Below are 19873 nucleotides of genomic sequence, written 5' to 3'. Positions count from 1 at the left end.
TTTCCTTTGTCAATTTGGCTCTCAATTTTTCCCAGGAACTGTCCATGGAGAGAGAGCCTTCTTTGGCCAGTTTTCTCTTCTAAAAAGAAGGCTCTCCATGGACAGTTCCTGGGAAAAATTGAGAGACAAATTGACAAAGAAAAAAACATGGCTGTGGCTCACATTATTATTATTATTATTATTATTATTATTATTATTATTATTAACCCTTTGAGTCCCTGTTGTTAGTATTGTAGGTGTCTAGCACCGCGTTGGAAGGGTAACAGTAGGAGACTCCGTATTATCCCACATTTTCATTTAGTCAACATTCTGCTGACCTATTCGGATAAGTGATATTCTACTGTATTATTACAGTATATTAAAGAGAGAGAGAGAATGCTTGAATGAAAAATAATATCACCATGAGATTTTTGAAGCATAAACTTTATTGCAAGAAAGAATTAAAAATAGCACAGAGGCGTGACTTCCAGTGTTAGGGTTTCGGGTCGGTGTGTTATCATGGAGAAACAGTCGAGAGAGATCACAAACTCAAGGAAAGTGTGTACCATTGAAACTGGATGTTTTATTAAAACGACTCCAAAATGATTTATTTTCTCCCTTTTTTCCTTAATTTTTTTTTCCATTTTACTCTACCAACGTATTATATCTTACAGTCTTCAGCTCCTGGCATGAAGAAACTGGGGGTTAAGAGGGAGAGAGGGAAGGGCTGGAGGTGAGGGCTCGAGGGGATCTGGGGAAGGGTTGGTTGGGTTTCTACAGCTAACAAGACGTGAAGGTCTTCCAGAAGAAGTTCTTGCACCCCGCTTTGCGTACCCGGGGCTCCAGGGCCGGGTTCAAGCTGGCCGACCGCTCCAGCTCCAGCCTCACTTCGTCCTGCTCGGCTCCTCCGCGGGAGAGGTCTTCCGGCTCCAGAGCCTCGTTCTCCGCCTGGCTGGGCTCCGACAGCAGCTCCGCCAGGAAGTACTTGGCCAGTTCCTTTGGAGAGAAGGACAAGCAGAGGGAAATGTTGGAGTATTGTTCAACATCTCTATTAATGACTTGGATGAAGGTTTAGAAGGCATGCTTATCAATTTTGCAGATGGCACCATCTGCAAAAGATGGAAGCTTATAAACAGAGGCTGGATGGCCATCTGTCAGGGATGATTTGAATGCAATATTCCTGCTTCTTGGCAGAAAGGGGTTGGACTGGATGGCCCAGGAGGTCTCTTCCAACTCTTTGATTCTTTGATTCTATGAGTACTGTTCAACATCTCTGTTAATGACTTGGATGAAAGTTTAGAAGGCATGCTTATCAATTTTGCAGATGGCACCAAATTAGGAGGAATAGTTAATACTCCAGAGGACAGGATCAGGATTCCAAAGGACCTTCACAGATTAGAGAGCTGATTAGTGCAAATATTGTGTCCAATTCTGGGCACCACAATTCAAGAGAGATATTGACGGGCTGGAACGTGTCCAGAGGAGGGCGACTAAAATGATCAAGGGTCTGGGGAACAAGCCCTATGAGGAGCGGCTTAAGGAGCTGGGCATGTTTAGCCTGAAGAAGAGAAGGCTGAGAGGAGACATGATAAGAGCCATGTATAAATATGTGAGAGGAAGCCACAGGGAGGAGGAGGGAGCAAGGTTGTTTTCTGCTTCCTTGGAGACTAGGACGCAGAACAATGGCTTCAAACTTCAAGAGAGGAGATTCCATCTGAACATGAGGAAGAACTTCCTGACTGTGAGAGCCATTCAGCAGTGGAACTCTCTGCCCCAGAGTGTGGTGGAGGCTCCTTCTTTGGAAGCTTTTAAACAGAGGCTGGATGGCCATCTGTGAGGGGTGATTTGAATGCAATATTCCTGCTTCTTGGCAGAAAGGGGTTGGACTGGATGGCCCAGGAGGTCTCTTCCAACTCTTTGATTCTATGATTCTATGATTACTGTTCAACATTTCTATTAATGACTTGGATGAAGGTTTAGAAGGCATGCTAATCAGTTTTGCAGATGGCACCAAATTAGGAGGGAGAGCTAATACTCCAGAGAACGGGATCAGGATTCAAAAGGACCTTCACAGATTAGAGAACTGATTGGCCAAAACTAACAAAACACATTTCAAGAAGGGGAAACATAAGATACTACACTTAGGCAGGAAAAAACTGACATGCAAAGATGCAGAATGGGTGACACCTGGCTTGACAACAGTCCATGTGAGAAAGATCTTGGAGTCTTTGTAGACAACAAGTTGAACAAGAGCCAACGGTGTGATGCAGGAGCTGAAAAAGCCAATGGGATTTTGGACTGCATCCAAAGGAGTCTAGTGTCCAGATCAAAGGAAGTCATGGTGCTTTTGTATTCAGTCAGACTCTGTTCCAGGTATGGGTAAACATGGGCCTTCCAGGTGTTTTGGACTTCAGCTCCCACAATTCCTTCTCTTCTGCAGAATAAACATGTCCAGCTCTTTAAGCCACTCCTCATAGGGCTTGTTCTCCAGACCCTTGATCTACACTGCAGAATGAATGCAGTTTGATGCCACTTTAACCTGCCATGGCTCAGTGCAATGAATCACTGGAAGTTGTACTTTGGTGAAGCACCAAAAAAGGCGAAGGACCTTGTAAAACTACAACTTCCATGATTCCATTGCATTTAACCATGACAGTTAAAGGAATTTCAAACTACATTCATGTGACTCTAAGCTCATCTGATGCTTAGTTTGTGGCTCCAGGAAAGTAAAGCAGAAGTAACTTTTCACATCAATTTGGGCCTCTCATCCCCAGGGATACAGAGATATACAATGCATCCAAAGGACCAGAATTATTTGGTTCAAGAACCAATGCAACAATTTCTATACTTTCCATCATCCAGTGTCTGAATCAATAATAATAATCATAATCATAGAATCATAGAATCAAAGAGTTGGAAGAGACCTCATGGGCCATCCAGTCCAACCCCATTCTGCCAAGAAGCAGGAATATTGCATTCAAATCACCCCTGGCAGATGGCCATCCAGCCTCTGTTTAAAAGCTTCCAAAGAAGGAGCCTCCACCACACTCTGGGGCAGAGAGTTCCACTGCTGAACGGCTCTCACAGTCAGGAAGTTCTTCCTCATGTTCAGATGGAATCTCCTCTCTTGTAGTTTGAAGCCATTGTTCCATTGCGTCCTAGTCTCCAAGGAAGCAGAAAACAAGCTTGCTCCCTCCTCCCTGTGGCTTCCTCTCACATATTTATACATGGCTATCATATCTCCTCTCAGCCTTCTCTTCTTCAAGCTAAACATGCCCAGCTCCTTAAGCCGCTCCTCATAAATAATCTTTATATATACCCCACCACCATCTCCCCAAAGGGAACTCAGGGTGGCTTACAATCAGGGTAGGGAGTGCCATGTATGAATGGCTCATGCACCTCCTATGCCATAAAGAACCACCTATTATTCTTGCTAAGTGCCCACCAAATTGTCCATCTTCCCTCAATAAGATATTGGATTACAGAATCCAAATCCTCAGAACATGGGGCATCTACACGCTGCCAGCTTCATTTATGGCCCTCTTCCACAACTCATGCTGCAATTTGCACTGAGCAGATAAGGATGCCTTGGCCAATAACCCTGCAAGGAATGTAAAGCTTGGCCACTTGCTCAGGCTTTCTTCCACTAAGAATGCCCCTTGCACAACCATAACTAAGACACAAGCCTTTCGTAATATCTTTGAAAAGTACATAAAGCACAGGTATAAAGAGATTTAAGTCAATATAGGTCTTCATCAGGATTCAAGTCCAAGCCAGAGCTTGGAAAAGAACAATAGTAAGAGAATGCTGCTGCAATTTGACTGTATAGTGGCATCCTAGGGCTGAGTTCAAATCAAAGTTCAAATCAAAACAAATCAAATCCCTAGAAGCCAAAATAACTAAACTGAAGGTATTTGTGCTTTAGAGGTATCACAAGATGGCACGGTTCACTGTCTAGATCTAGGGAAGTCATGCTACCCCTCTATTCTGCCTTGGTTAGACCACACCTGGAATATTGTGTCCAATTCTGGGCACCACAATTCAAGAGAGATATTGACAAGCTGGAATGTGTCCAGAGGAGGGCGACTCAAATGATCAAGGGTCTGGAGAACAAGCCCTATGAGGAGTGGCTTAAGGAGCTAGGCATGTTTACCCTGAAGAAGAGAAGACTGAGAAGAGACATGATATCTATGTATAAATATGTGAGAGGAAGTCATAGGGAGGAGGGAGCAAGCTTGTTTTCTGCTTCCCTGGAGACTAGGACGCAATGGAACAATGGAGATGAGATTCCATCTGAACATGAGGAACAAATTCCTGACTGTGGGAGCTGTTCAGCAGTGGAACTCTCTGCCCCGGAGTGTGGTGGAGGCTCCTTCTTTGGAAGCTTTTATCAGAAGCTGGATGGCCATCTGTCAGGGGTGACTTGAATGCAATATTCCTGCTTCTTGGCCGAATGGGGTTGGACTGGATAACCCATGAGGTCTCTTCCAACTCTTTGATTCTATGATTCTATGAAAAGGAGATAAGGCAATAGGAGAAGAGGGAGGAGTGCTGCGTGACAAATGGTCTTACTCTAAAAAGAAGCCACAGCCCTGAATTTGCAAGACCTCAGCAGAGTAGATGATGACCAAGGGTTTTGCAAGTATCACATGCATAGAGGCACCATCAATCAAGCTCTGTTGAAAGGCACATCATAACAACTGGATCAGGCACAGGCTGGACACAACAATATGCTAAACCAGTGGCCATTGGCCAGCTTGATGCTTTGGGAAGCTCACCAGGATCACGTGAATACATTAGCATCCTTGAATTCCTCTCCTCCAGAAACCGATTCATAGAGATTTCCTCATTTGGAATAGATAGCCATTAATAGGAGGCATGAATCACCTTTTCCTCCATGGAACTCTCTGCCTCAGAGTGTGGTGGAGGTTCCTTCTTTGGAGGCTGTTAAGCAGAGGCTAGATGGTCATCTGTCGGGAGTGCTTTGAATGTGATTTTCCTCCTTCTTGGCAGAATGGGGTTGGACTGGATGGCTCACAAGGTCTCATCCAACTCTAGTATTTTATGATTCTATGAATTTGTCTGATTCCCCTTTTGATGTCATTTGTAGTTGGCAGCCGCTGCATCATGTAGCTGTGCATTAGAACCAGCTGGAAGGGAACCCCAAAGACCATCCAGTCCAGCCCCATTCTGCCATGCAGGAAGACATGACCTAAACACTCCCTACAGATGGCCATTCAGCCCCTGTTTCAAAACATCCAGAAAAGGAGACAGGAAGTTGGGTATGTTTAGCCTGGAGAAATGAAAGTTGAAAGGTGTTGTGACAGCCATGTTTAAATATTTGAAAGGATGCCATACAAAATATTCTTGTTTTTGGCTGCTCCAGAGACTAGGAGACAGCTGAGCAATGGATCCAAACTTCAGTAAGAGATTCCATCTAGATGCTGGGAAGAACTTCCTCACAGAAAGAAATCCACTGCTGCTTCTAGAGATTTCTAAACAAAGGCTGAATGACTATCTGCTGGGAGGGCTTGAATAGTATCTTCTTGCATGGCAGAATGGATAGGAGTGGATAGTCTTGTGGATCTCTTTCAACTTCATGATTCAGTGCATCTATGGATCCTTAAAGGAGCTGGTTTTGCTCCCTCTTTATACATAAAAGGGAGCAGAGCTTTTCCCTCCAATTGTATTGAGGCACCAGTGGATCTGTGGCTTGCCAAAAATGAGCTAAATTCCACCTTTGGTTATGGACTTCAACTTCCAGCAACCCTGCCCAGTGTGGCTAATGGCCAGGGATTGTGAGGACCAAAGTCCAAAACATTGGGAAGCTGAGAACCTCTGCTCAATAAGTTAGACACAAGGCATCTCAAATTATCCTTGCCATGATACTAGAGCTGGGAACCAGAATGAGTTGTTGATTTGGTTGATGTGTGTCTCCGAGATGCTGCTGATTTCTGAAGGCAAGCCTATCTTGGGGATTCCTTGGCAAAATTGGCTCAGAGAGGGTTTGTCTTTGCCTTCCCTTGAGGATGAGAGAGTGTGACCTCTCCAGGCCATCCAGCAGATTTCCATGACTTCCCTGGATCTAGACACTATACTCCTCTTGGGATGTTGGCCTGCATCAATAAGAGCCTAGTGTCTAGATCCAGGGAAGTCATGCTACCCTTGCTCTATTCTGCCTTGGTCAGACCATACCTGGAATTCTGTGTCCAATTCTGGGCACCACAATTGGAGAGAGATGTTGACAAGCTGGAATGTGTCCAGAGGAGGGCAACTCAAATGATCAAGGGTCTGGAGAACAAGCCCTATGAGGAGCGGCTTAAAGAGCTGGGCATGTTTAGCCTGAAGAAGAGAAGGCTGAGAGGAGATATGATGGACATGCATAAATATGTGAGGGAAAGTCACATGGAGGAGGGAGCAAACTTGTTTTCTGCTTCCCTGGAGACTAAGATGCAATGGAACAATGGCTTCAAACTACAAGAAAGGAACATGAGGAAGAACTTCCTGACTGTGAGAGCTGTTCAGCAGTGGAACTCTCTGCCCTGAAGTGTGGTGGAGGCTCCTTCTTTGGAAGCTTTTAAACAGAGGCTGGATGGCCATCTGTCGAGGGTGATTTGAATGCAATATCCCTGCTTCTTGGGTTGGACTGGATGGCCCATGAGGTCTCTTCCAACTCTTGGATTCTATGATTGATTCTATGACTGTGATAGCTGTTCAGCAGTAGAACTCTCTGCCCTGAAGTGTGGTAAAGGCTCCTTCTTTTGAAGCTTTTAAACAGAGGCTGAATTTTCCTGTTTCTTGGCAGAATGGGGTTGGACTGGATGGCCCATGAGGTCTCTTCCAACTCTAGGATTCTATGATTCTATTCTTTGATTCTGAGCAAAGATTCAAACTCTGGTTTCTGGAGTCTGAGCCCAATGCTCAAGCCACTACCGCATGCTGGCTCTCCCAGAATAAGTCCCATACTGCAAATACTAGTCTTTAAAACCTGTGCCTGCAGGAATGATATTTATAATGTTTGGAGCCCTCAATGTTTTTTCTTCAAATCTGCTGCACATCTTTATGGGATATCATATTTTAAATAATTTTAGTGTTGAACTGAAAGCTAGAAGGAAGCAGTGGACGCCTTTGGAGCATGAAGTTTTTCCTATCAGCCCTTCAGTACCTTGGACAGTACCTAACAGTTTACTCTTTGTATTGTCGAAGGCTTTCATGGCCAGAATCACTGGGTTGTAGGTTTTTTCGGGCTATATGGCCATGGTCTAGAGGCATTCTCTCCTGACATTTCGCCTGCATCAATGGCAAGCATCCTCACTTCCTCTGAGGATGCTTGCCACAGATGCAGGCGAAACGTCAGGAGAGGATGCCTCTAGAACATGGCCATATAGCCCGAAAAAACTACAACCACCCAGTTTACTCTTCACTGTATCACTATGCATTGGCAATTTGTCCTAGTGTACTTTATGAACCTTCCCTTCTCTTGCTGCTGATATACATTTGGATTTCTGTCTCTATCTCAGTGGTGCCTTAACTACATTTCCTTATCTCTTGGGAACCGTTTCTCAGCTTCAATTCCCATCTTCCGAACCTGTGATGTCAACCATCTGTGGCATGGTATTTATAGAAGTAAGGACTGAGAAAGGCTGCTTGATGTAGTGCTTTGAGCATCAAATTCTAACTCTACAGATCAAGGTTCAAATCTCTGTTTGACCATGAGACCCATAGGAGAACCTTGGGTGAGTCACACACTCTCAGCCTCAGAAAATCATTGATAGGTTCACCTTTGGGTCACCATAAGTTTGAAACAAGGCATGCAACAATGGAAAGATAAAGGCTGGCAGCCTACATCTTACTTATAGAATCCTAGAGTTGGAACAGACCTCATGGACCATCCAGTCAAGCCCCATCTTGCCAAGAAGCAGGACAATTGCATTCAAAGTACCCCTGACAGATGGCCATCCAGCCTTTGTTTAAAAGCTTCCAAAGAAGGAGCCTCTACCGCACTCCGGGGCAGAGAGTTCCACTGCTGAATGACTTTCACAGTCAGGAAGTTCTTCCTAAGGTTCAGATGTTTCTTGTAGTTTGAAGCCATTGTTCCATTGCATCCTAGTCTCCAGGGAAGCAGAAAACAATCTTGCTCCCTCCTCCCTGTTGCTTCCCCTCACATATTTATACATGGCTATCATATCTCCTCTCGGCCTTCTCTTCTTCAGGCTAAACATGCCCAGCTCCTTAAGCCGCTCCTCATAGGGCTTGTTCTCCAGACCCTTGATCATTTTAGTTGCCCTCCTCCGGACACATTCCAGCTTGTCGCCTGTGGGCTGAGAAGGGTGGTATACAAATGTAGCAAATAAATAAATAAATAAATAGGATTCAGAACAATGGCTTCAAATGACAGGAAAGGAGATTCCACCTGAACATTGTGAGAGCCGTTCAGCAGTGGAACTGTCTGCGACGGAGTGTGGTGGAGGCTCCTTCTTTGGAAGCTTTTAAACAGAGGCTGGATGGCCATCTGTCAGGGGTGATTTGAATGCAATGTTCCTGCTTCTTGGCAGAATGGGGTTGGACTGGATGGTCCATGAGGTCTCTTCCAGCTCTTAGATTCTATGATTCTATGATTAGGAAGAACTTCCTGACTGTGAGAGCTGTTCAGCAGTGGAACTCTCTGCCCTGGAGTGTGGTGGAGGCTCCTTCTTTGGAGGCTTTTAAGCAGAGGCTGGATGGCCATCTGTCGAGGGTGCTTTGAATGCGATTTTCCTGCTTCTTGGCAGAATGAGGTTGGACTGGATGGCCCACCAGGGGTCTTCCAACTCTATGATTCTATGACACTTAATTCCACTTTCTGGGGCAGCAGAATCAAAGAATCAAAGAGTTGGAAGAGACCTCATGGGCCATCCAGTCCAACCCCCTGCCAAGAAGCAGGAATATTGCATTCAAATCACCCCTGACAGATGGCCATCCAGCCTCTGTTTAAAAGCCTCTTTGTGGCATCCCTTGAGGGAGTGAAAGAGTGCAGAACTCCCTGGCTGTAAGAGATGTTCACTTGTGGAACTGACTGCCTTGGAGAGTGATGGGCTCTTGTTTTTGGATGGGATTTGAATGCAGGTTGTCCACCCCTGAGGCTTTCACTTAAGAGTGTTTATCTATCAGCATATCAATGATAGAAATGTTATTTTAGGAAGGGATCATAGCTCTAGAAGCCCTCCTGGCTAGGAGATTCATCCAAAGGAACTTCCCCAAGCTATGCCCTAGAAGACAGAGAAAGAAACCATGTCAGGAGGGCTTGGATGAAGTCTCCCTGCTTGGAAGAATGGGGTTGGACTGGATGACCCTGGAGGTCTTTTCCAACTGTAGGATTCTAGTATTGTCTGCCAACAACAAATGGGAAACTGAGGCCACAAGATGTTAAGAATGGCTGAGTCTAAACAGTGCACCCATAACCTGAGCACGATGTGTTGAAGTGGCAATTACCTAGCTCAAAGCTCATTTTGTAAAATCAACTATTGCAGTGTTTCTCAATCTGGGGGTTGGGACCCCTGAGGGGGTCGTGAGGGGGTGTCAAAGGGGTCGCCAAAGACCATCAGAAAACATAGTATTTTCTGTTGGTCATTGGGATTCTGTGTGAGAAGTTTGACCCAATTCTATTGTTGGTCGAGTTCAGAATGCTCTTTGATTGTAGGTGAACTATAAATCCCAACAGCTACAAATCCCAAATGTCAAGGTCTATTTTCCCCAGACTCCACCAGTGTTCACATTTGGGCATATTGAGTATTTGTGCCAAGTTTGGTCCAGATCCATCATTAAATGAATCCACAGCACTCCTCTGGATATCGATGAACTATAACTCCCAAACTCAAGGTCAATGCCCACCAAACCCTTCCAGTATTTTCTGTTGGTCATGGGAGTTCTATGTGCCAAGTTCGGTTCAAATCCATCGCTGGTGGAGTTCAGAATGCTCTTTGATTGTAAGTGAACTATAAATCCCAGCAACTACAACTCCCAAATGACAAAATCAATCCTCCCCCAACCCCACTAGCATTCACATTTGGGCATATTGGGTATTTGTGCTCAATTTAGTCCAGTTAATGAAAATCCATCCTGCATATCAAATATTTACATTATGATTTATAACAGTAGTAAAATGACAGGTATCAAGTAGCAACGAAAACAATATTATGGTTGGGGGTCACCACAACATATGGAACTGCATTAAGGGGTCACGGCATTAGCAAAGTTGAGAACCACTGAACTATTGCTTCTTGTGCTATCTGGAGCTGGCATGAAGTTCCTGGATCGCAGCTTTTATTTTTTGGCTGCGCTTGCTTCCATCCATAAATAATAGAGATCTCTTTGTTGGACTGGATGGCCATCTGTCAGGGGTACTTTGATTGTGTATTTCCTGCATGGCAAGAGGTTGGACTCTATGGCCCATGTGGTCTCTTCCAACTCTATTATTATATTATTCTGTGACAGATTTTGCCTTGGCTTTTATTCTTCTGCACTTATTCCGAGACGCCGTTGGCTTTCGTCTCCAAATATTACGTGGCTGGACAGACAAATATAATTACTGTCTGCACAGTCTGTATGCTGTGGTTTCATTCCTTCAGGCATGGGCCAACTTCAACCCTCCCTCCAGGTGTTTTGGGCTTCAACTCCCACAATTCCTAACAGCCTACCTTGCTCCAGAATCATAGAACCCTCAACTTAGAAGACATCCCAAGGATCATCTAGTCCAGTCATTCCCGAACTATGGTCTGTGGACCATCAGTGGTCCACAAGAACTAAAATATGGTCTGCACCTTCAGTGTTACTACTACAGCTAACAATAAAGCCCAACCAATTTTTTTTTCTTAGTATCTTCATTTTTTAGCCTGCTCCTTTGTTTATTTGGCGTGTTGATTCAGAAAATTGCATTGGATAGACCACAACAGCTCTAGATTATTAAGATTATGGTTTTCTGTGGGTGAGCAGAGCAGATGGTGACTACTGGGTGGCATATGTTCTGTATCAGGAACTAGAGCTGATGTGGTCTATCCAATGCAGTTTTCTGAATCAGCACTCCCAAATAACCAAAGTTGGCCAAAAACTGATTCGTAACCCTTTTGGAACTAATCTTGGAGAGTGGTCCCTGGTCAAATTGGTCCCTGGTCAAAAAAAGGTTGGGAACCACTGATTGCGTCCAACCCCCTTTCTGCCAAGACCCCATCCAAGCTCTCCTAGCAGTTGGCTACCCACTCTCTGCTTAGAAACTCCCAAAAGGAGATTCCACCTGAACATTAGGAAGAACTTCCTGGCTGTGAAAGCTGTTCAGCAGTGGAACTCTCTGCCCCGGAGTGTGGTGAAGGCTCCTTCTTTGGAGGCTTTTAAACAGAGGCTAGGTGGCCATCTGTTGGGGGTGCTTTGAATGCGATTTTCCTGCTTCTTGGCAGAATGGGGTTGGACTGGATGGCCCATGAGGTCTCTTCCAACTCTATGATTCTATGAACAGGGAAGTCCAAAACGCATGGAGGGAGGGCTGAAGTTTGCCCATGCCTACTCTATAGTCACAGAACTCTGGAGTTGGAAGAGACTTGAAGGGCCATCCAGTCCAGCCCCCTTTTTGCCAAGGCACCATCCAAGGCACTCCCTCTCTGCTTAGAAGCCTCCAGAGCAGTGTTTCTCAACCTGGGGGCCAGGACCCATGGAGGGGGGTATCAGAGGGACCACCAAAGACCATCAGAAAACACGTATTTTTGATGGTGTTAGGAACCATCAAAAATGGTTCCTAAGACCACCACCACACCCCAACTCCAGCCATATTCAGTGTTGGCCATGTAAGTAGCGTGCCAAGTTTGATGCAGTTCCATTGTGGGCTGGATTCAGAGTGCTCTTTGATTGTAGATTAACTATAAATCCCAGCATCTACAGCTCTGAAATGTCAAGGTCTATTTTCCCCAAACTCCACTAGTGTTCACATTTGGGCATATTGAATATTTGTGCCAAGTGTGGCCCAGATTCATCATTGTTTGAGTCCACAGTGCTCTTTGGAGGTAGGTGAACTACAACTCCAGAGTTCAAGTTCAATGCCCACCAAATCCTTCCGGTATTGGGTTGTTGTAGGTTTTTTTGGGCTATATGGCCATATTATGGAGGCATTCTCTCCTGACGTTTCGCCTGCATCTATGGCAAGCATCCTCAGAGGTTGTGAAGTGGACCTCACTACCTCTGAGGATGCTTGCCATAGATGCAGGTGAAACGTCAGGAGAGAATCCTTCAATAACATGGCCATATAGCTCACAACCTCTGAGGATGCTTGCCATAGATGCAGGCGAAACGTCAGGAGAGAAAGCCTCCATAACATGGCCATATAGCTCACAACCTCTGAGGATGCTTGCCATAGATGCAGGTGAAACGTCACGAGAGAATGCCTCCATAACATGGCCATATAGCTCACAACCTCTGAGGATGCTTGCCATAGATGCAGGTGAAACGTCACGAGAGAATGCCTCCATAACATGGCCATATAGCTCACAACCTCTGAGGATGCTTGCCATAGATGCAGATGAAACGTCAGGAGAGAATGCCTCCATAACATGGCCATATAGCTCACAACCTCTGAGGATGCTTGCCATAGATGCAGACGAAACGTCAGGAGAGAATGCCTCCATAACATGGCCATATAGCTCACAACCTCTGAGGATGCTTGCCATAGATGCAACCCAAAATCACTGGGTTGTTGTAGGGTTTTTTTGGGCTATATGGGCATGTTATAGAGGCATTCTCTCCTGACGTTTCACCTGCATCTATGGCAAGCATCCTCAGAGGTTGTAAGGTGGACCTCACAACCTCTGAAGATGCTTGCCATAGATGCAGGTGAAACGTCAGGAGAGAATGCCTCCATAACATGGCCATATAGCTCACAACCTCTGAGGATGCTTGCCATAGATGCAACCCAAAATCACTGGGTTGTTGTAGGGTTTTTTTGGGCTATATGGCCATGTTATAGAGGCATTCTCTCCTGACGTTTCACCTGCATCTATGGCAAGCATCCTCAGAGGTTGTAAGGTGGACCTCACAACCTCTGAAGATGCTTGCCATAGATGCAGACGAAACGTCAGGAGAGAATGCCTCCGTAACATGGCCATATAGCTCACAACCTCTGAGGATGCTTGCCATAGATGCAGGCAAAACGTCAGGAGATAATGCCTCCATAACATGGCCATATAGCTCACAACCTCTGAGGATGCTTGCCATAGATGCAACCCAAAATCACTGGGTTGTTGTAGGGTTTTTTTGGGCTATGTGGCCATGTTATAGAGGCATTCTCTCCTGACGTTTCACCTGCATAACATGGCCATATAGCCTGAAAAAACCATACAACAACCCAGTGATTTTGGCTATAAAAGCCTTCGAGAATACCTTCCAGTATTTTCTGTTGGTCGTGGGAGTCCTGTGTGCCAAGTTTGGTTCAATCCCATCATTGGTGGAGTTCAGAATGCTCTTTGATTGTAGGCAAACTATAAATCCCAGCAACTACAACTCCCAAATGACAAAATCAACCCCCTCCCCAATCCCACCAGTGTTCAAATTTGGGTGTATCGGATATTTGTGCCAAATTGTGAATGAAAATACATTCTGTGGAGCAGATATTTACTTTACAATTCATAACAGTAGCAAAATTAGTTATGAAGTAGCAAAGAAAATATTGTTATGGTTGGGGGTCACCACAACATGAGGAAGTGTATTAAGGGGGTCGTGGCATGAGGGAGGTTGAGAAACACTACTCCAGAGGAGGTGGGTAACTCTGTACTTGCTCAGGGACCACCTCGAGCTGTCTTCTCCCGAGATTGCCTGACTGGGCAGCCCAAGACAGCTCCTGGATGGAGAGCAGGGGAAGAAAGAACTCTGCACTTGCTCAGGGGAAGGAAGAGGAGGAGGGGGTACCTGTTTCCCGGCGGCGGCGGCGGCGAGGGACTTCTGGAGGAATTGTCGGAGTCGGGGGTCGGAGGGGGCGGCGGCGCCGGAGCCCAGGGCCAGGGCGAGCGAGAGCAGGGCCAGGGCGCACGGGAGGCGGCAGGGCAGCATGGTGGGTCGGTGGGTGGGTGCGTGCGTGCGTGGACGCCGGGCACCGGAGCCAAGGAGGCGAGAGAGAGAGAGCCGACGGGGCGGGCAGAGAGAGAAGTCGGCTTGAGCTGCGGCTTGGCTTCTGCTGGGCTTCTGGGGTCCTCTCCGCTGGCGCCCCCCGCTTTTATGGAGCCCGGGGGTGACGTCAGGCAAGGGCACAGCCCCCCTCACTCCCTCTCTCCTCCCCTCCCCTCCTTTCCTTCCCCCTTTCCACGCAGGGAGCGCTTTCACGCGCCGCTTCCTCGCCTTCGCTTGCCAGAGAGGGCGCCGACACGTGTCGGGACTTGGCCGCAGGAGGGCTCGCCAAGGCGGGTCAGAAACCCTCCTTCCCCTTGAAGGGAAGGTCTCAAGGTCCACTTCTCCCAGGCAAACCCACTCTGGATGGTCAGCGTTGCAAGCCAAACTTCTCAGGCCAGGGATTGAGACACTAGATCAGCCTGAATGTCAAAACTTGCTCATGTTGGGCTTTCGCACAATTGAGACTCGTGCGCCAACTGTGACCGTACCTCGCGAAGGCTGATCTGGCCGGGGTGGTCCATGCCTTGGTCACCTCTAGATTGGACTACTGCAACATGCTCTACGTGGGGCTGCCCTTGAAAACGGCTCGGAAATTCCAAGTGGTCCAAGGGGCAGCAGCCAGGATGTTAACTGGTGCTCCTTACAGAGAGAGGTCAACCCTCCTGTTCAAGGAGCTCCACTGGCTGCTGTTTATCTTCCAAGCCCAATTCAAGGTGCAGGTGATTACCTACAAAGCCCTGAACGGTTTGGGACCATCCTACCTGCGTGACCGCATCTCCGTCTACAAACCCACGCGTTCACTACGCTCATCTGGAGAGGCCCTGCTCGTGATTAGGAAGAACTTCCTGACTGTGAGAGCCGTTCAGCAGTGGAACTCTCTGCCCCGGAGTGTGGTGGAGGCTCCTTCTTTGGAAGCTTTTAAGCAGAGGCTGGATGGCCATCTGTCAGGGGTGATTTGAATGCAATATTCCTACTTCTTGGCAGAATGGGGTTGGACTTGATGGCCCATGAGGTCTCTTCCAACTCTTTGATTCTATGATTCTATGATCCCGCCTGCGTCGCAAGTGCGCTTGGTGGGGACCCAAGACAGGGCCTTTTCTGTGGTGGCCCCCCAACTCTGGAACGCCCTCCCAAAAGATCTTAGACAGGCCCCTTCGCTGGCAGTCTTCAGAAAGAACTTGAAGACCTGGCTTTTCCAATGTGCCTTCCCAGATTAGGAATCTCCAATACCAAGTCCTAGAAGCACTTTAGTAGAATTAAGATTACTGCACACCGCACACTGCACTTACTTTATAATCCTGCATACCTCCTGCCACATCAGCACTTTTAATCCTGTACCCATTACTCTGGCCCGGCCCAGTTTTATAGTGTCTTGATGTATTGTTTATTGTTTGTTGTTAATACTGCTTAACTGTTTTTAATTTGCTTTAGGTGTTGTATTGTTGTGTTGAGTTTTGAGGCCTTGGCCTATGTAAGCCACATTGAGTCCTTCGGGAGATGCTAGCGGGGTACAAATAAAGTTAATAATAATAATAATAATAATAATAATAATAATAATGTTCTGAATGGATGTGCTCACGAGACTCAGTCCCACTTCATCATCACATCAGACTGTGGTCGTATCATCACACTGCCCAAGAGCTTTATCCTACAGTTAACACATGTGTGCCAGTTGCGCCCTTACCTTGGCATGCCAGACTTGGCCAGGATGGTCCATACTCTGTTTACAACCAGCATAGACTACTGCAATGCATCTTACATGGGGTTGCCCTTGAAGACTGTTCGGAAACTTCAACGAGAGGCAGCCAGGTTAATAACTGGGTGGTATATAGGGGAACACACTGCTCACCAGACTCAACTCCACTTCATCATCACATCAGACTGTGGTCACATCATCACGCTGCCCTACAGTTAACACTTATGTGCCAGTTGCACCCCTACCTTGGCATGCCAGACTTGGCCAGGATGGTCCATACTCTCTTTACACCCAGCATAGACTACTGCAATGCATCTTACATGCATTCCGACTGTTCGGAAGCTTCAAATAGTTCAACAAGAGGCAACCAGGTTAATAACTGGGGCAGTATACAGGGAACACACTGCTCACCAGACTCAGCCCCACTTCATCATCACATCAGACTGTGGTCACATCATCACGCTGCCCAAGAGCTGTATCCTACAGTTAAGTTAAAAATTGTGTGCTAGTTGTGCCCCTAGCTTGGGAAGCCAGACTTGACCACCATGGTCCACACTCTCTTTACATCCAGGATAGACTACTACAATGCATCTTACCTGGGGTTGCCCTTGAAGACTGTTTGGAAGCTTCAAATAGTTCAACGAGAGGTAGCCAGATTAATAACTGGGGCAGTATACAGGGAGCACACTGCTCACCAGACTCAGTCCCACTTGATGGTCCACACTCTCTTTACATCCAGGATAGACTACTGCAATGCAACTTACATGGGGTTGCCCTTGAAGACTGTTTGGAAGCTTCAAATAGTCCAATACTCCAGGAATTTTGAGCTCCAACTGCCACAAATGTGAGAGTTGAAGGCCAAAATTCCTGGAGGGTCGCAGTTTGCCCATGCCTGCTCTATCCTATATACCAGTGGGTCCATGGACCACCAGTGGTCCACAAGAACTGAAATATCATCCGCAGCCTCATCATTATACATCAACACAAACCAAGCCATCTCTTCGTTGCAATGGATCCATTCTTCCATATTTGTTTTATATGTTTTGATAACTGTATGGATTTGTTTGAAACATTTATATTCCGCCCTTCTCACCCCGAAAAGGACTCCTCACTACCTCTGAGGATGCTTGCCATAGATGCAGGCGAAACGTCAGGAGAGAATGCCTCTAGAACATGACCATATAGCCCGAAATAACCTACAACAACCCAGTGAAAACAGATATCTGTCCTCCCGATTTTGGGAAGCTCCCAAAAAAAGGATTGGGGCCCCCACCAAAGGCAGGACACAAAATGGACTAATGTTTACATCAAATGCACAAGCCTATTAGGAATTTCAAATAAGCAAACAAAATAATTAAACAGCCTCATCTTTGCATTACAGTGATGGATCTGTCATCCCAGAGAGCCAAACCAGATCCAACAGTTTAACAGTGCAGAATAGTAGATGTCAATTGAATGTCAGAAATAACTTCATGACAGTAAGAGCGGTTCAACAAGGGAACCAATTTCCTAGAGAGATGGTGGGGTCTCCTTCTCTGTATGACTTCCAAAAGGTTATGGATCTCTCCTTGCTTGGGAATGCTTTAGCTGGAGACCCTGCACTGGGAAGAATGGAGATGGATCCGATGCTCTTTGAGAAAGCCTTATATACTAGGATTCTATGTCTCAGTCATTAACTTCTGATCACTGACTTGCTGGCCATCCACCAGCCACCTCTGCTTCCATGGTATGCTGAATGAAAGGTCAATTCCATTGATTAATGCCTATTCATCAATTAAAGTCTTAGTACAGTGCAGCCCTCATATATGAGAGACCAATATCCATGGTTTCCTTCATCCACATCTCACAGTATCCAAAAAGTCTCTAGCATGGTTCTGGAGCCTCCAGTGGCATAGCCAGTTAAACCACTGAGCTGCTGAACTTGCTAACTGAAAGGCTGGCAGTTCAAGTGCAGGGAGCAGGGTGAGCTCCCACTGTCAGCCCCAGCTTCTGCCAACCTAGCAGTTCAAAAACATGCCAATGTGAGTAGATCAATAGGTACTGCTTGGGCAGGAAGGCAATGGCACTTCATAGAATCATAGAATCAAAGAGTTGGAAGAGCCCTCATGGGCCATCCAGTCCAATCCCCTGCCAAGATGCAGGAATATTGCATTCAAATCACCCCTGACAGATGGCCATCCAGCCTCTGTTTAAAAGCTTCCAAAGAAGAAGCCTCTACCACACTCTGGGGCAGAGAGTTCCACTGCTGAACGGCTCTCACAGTCAGGAAGTTCTTCCTCATATTCAGATGGAATTTCCTCTCTTGTAGTTTGAAGCCATTGTTCCATTGCGTCCTAGTCTCCATGGAAGCAGAAAGGAAGCTTGCTCCCTCCTCCTCCCTGTGGCTTCCTCTCACCTATACATGGCTATCATATCTCCTCTCAGCCTTCTCTTCTTCAGGCTAAACATGCCCAGCTCCTTAAGCCACTCCTCATAGGGCTTGTTCTCCAGACCCTTGATCATTTTAGTCATCGTCCTCTGGACACATTCCAGCTTGTCAATATCTCTCTTCAATTGTGGTGCCCAGAATTGGACACAATATTCCAGGTGTGGTCTAACCAAAGCGGAATAGAGCATGGGGAGCATGACTTCCCTAGATCTAGAGACTGAAAGATGGCCTCAAAGGCAGCCTTAAAAACGGTGGCATAGAAACCGAGAACTGGGAAACCCTGGCCCTGGAGCGCTCTAGATGGAGGTCAGCTGTGACCAGCAGTGCTGTAGAATTTGAAGAGGGCGAAAGGGAGAAACATGCCAAGAGGAAAGTGCATCAAGCCAATCCTGACCATCTGGAAACTGATGCCCTCACTGTGAGAGAACATACAGATCAAGAATAGGACTCCACAGCCACCTACGTACCCACCACCAGGACACCACACTTGGAGGACAATCTTACTTGGACAATGAGGGATGGCCTAAGTAAGTAGGTAAGTATATGATCAGTGTAGACCAGGCATAACATATTCCAGGTGTGGTCTGACCAAAGCGGAATAGAGGGGTAGCATGACTTCCTTAGATCTAGACACTATGTTCCTATTGATGCAGGCCAAAATCCCATTGGCTTTTTTTGCCGCCACATCAAATTCCTGGCTCATGTTTAACTTGTTGTCCACGAGGACTCCAAGATCTTTTTCCCACGTACTGCTCTCGAGCCAGGCCTCATCGTCCCCCATTCTGTATCTTTGCTTTTCGTTTTTTCTGCCTAAGTGGAGTATCTTGCATTTGTCCCTGTTGAACTTCATTTTGTTAGTTTTGGCCATTCATCTCTCTTATCTGTCAAGATAGTTTTTGAATCCTGCTCCTGTCCTTTGGAGTTTTGGCTATCCCTCCCAATTTGGTGTCATCTGCAAACTTGATGATCCTGCCTTCTAGCCCTTCATCTAAGTCATTAATAAAGATGTTGAACAGGACCGGGCCCAGGACGGAACCCTGCTGATGGCACTCCAGTCACCACTTCTTTCCAAGATGAAGAGGAAGCCTTGGGGAGAATCACCCTCTGGGTTCGTCCATTTAACTAATTACTGATCCACTTCACCGTAGTTTTGCCTCACCCACCTTGGACTAGTTTCCTTATCAGAAGGTCGTGGGGGACCTTGTCAAAGAAGACCTTCCTGAAATCCAGGTATGCTACATCCACGGCATTCCCTGCATCTACCCAGCTTGTAACTCTATTGAAAAAAGAGATCAGATTAGTCTGGCATGACTTGCTTTTGATAAATCCATGTTGACTTTTAGCAATGACCGCATTTGTTTCTAAGTGTTTGCAGACCGCTTCCTTAACAATCTTTTCCAGAATCTTGCCCGGTATGGACGTGAGGCTGACCGGACGGTAGTTGTTTGGGTCGTCCTTTTTTCCCTTCTTGAAGATTGGGACCACATTGGCCCTCCTCCAATCTGCTGGAACTTCTCCCGTTCTCCAAGAACTCTCAAAGATGGTTGCCAATGGTTCCGAAATGACTTCCGCTAGTTCCTTCAGTACTCTTGGAGTATTGGCTCTCCCTCCCAGTTTGGTGTCATCTGCAAACTTGATGATCCTGCCTT

At 46.4% G+C, this 19873-nt stretch overlaps 1 protein-coding gene across 1 annotated transcript; it reads right to left on the bottom strand.

Annotated features, from left to right (window-relative positions):
• Positions 1-407: 407 nt before the first annotated feature.
• On the bottom strand, positions 408-14137 carry SST (somatostatin). Its single transcript, XM_060766758.2, has 2 exons — positions 13903-14137; positions 408-975 (listed from the first exon to the last, which is right to left on the bottom strand). Exons 1-2 carry the CDS (start codon positions 14041-14043, stop codon positions 760-762), a joined length of 357 nt encoding a protein of 118 aa, XP_060622741.1. The 5' UTR covers positions 14044-14137; the 3' UTR covers positions 408-759.
• Positions 14138-19873: the final 5736 nt, after the last annotated feature.

The sequence above is a fragment of the Anolis sagrei genome, chromosome 3 (genome assembly GCF_037176765.1).
Source record: "Anolis sagrei isolate rAnoSag1 chromosome 3, rAnoSag1.mat, whole genome shotgun sequence".
In the NCBI taxonomy this organism is placed as follows: Eukaryota; Metazoa; Chordata; class Lepidosauria; order Squamata; family Dactyloidae; genus Anolis; species Anolis sagrei.
This window is presented reverse-complemented; position numbering and strand designations above follow the sequence as displayed.

Coding starts and splice junctions, on each gene's coding strand:
- SST (XM_060766758.2), bottom strand. CDS start 14,043: ATGCTGCCCTGCCGCCTCCCGTGCGCCCTGGCCCTGCTCTCGCTCGCC. Junction 976..13,902: donor CCGCCGCCGCCGGGAAACAG/GTACCCCCTCCT, acceptor TTCTCTCCAAAG/GAACTGGCCAAGTACTTCCT.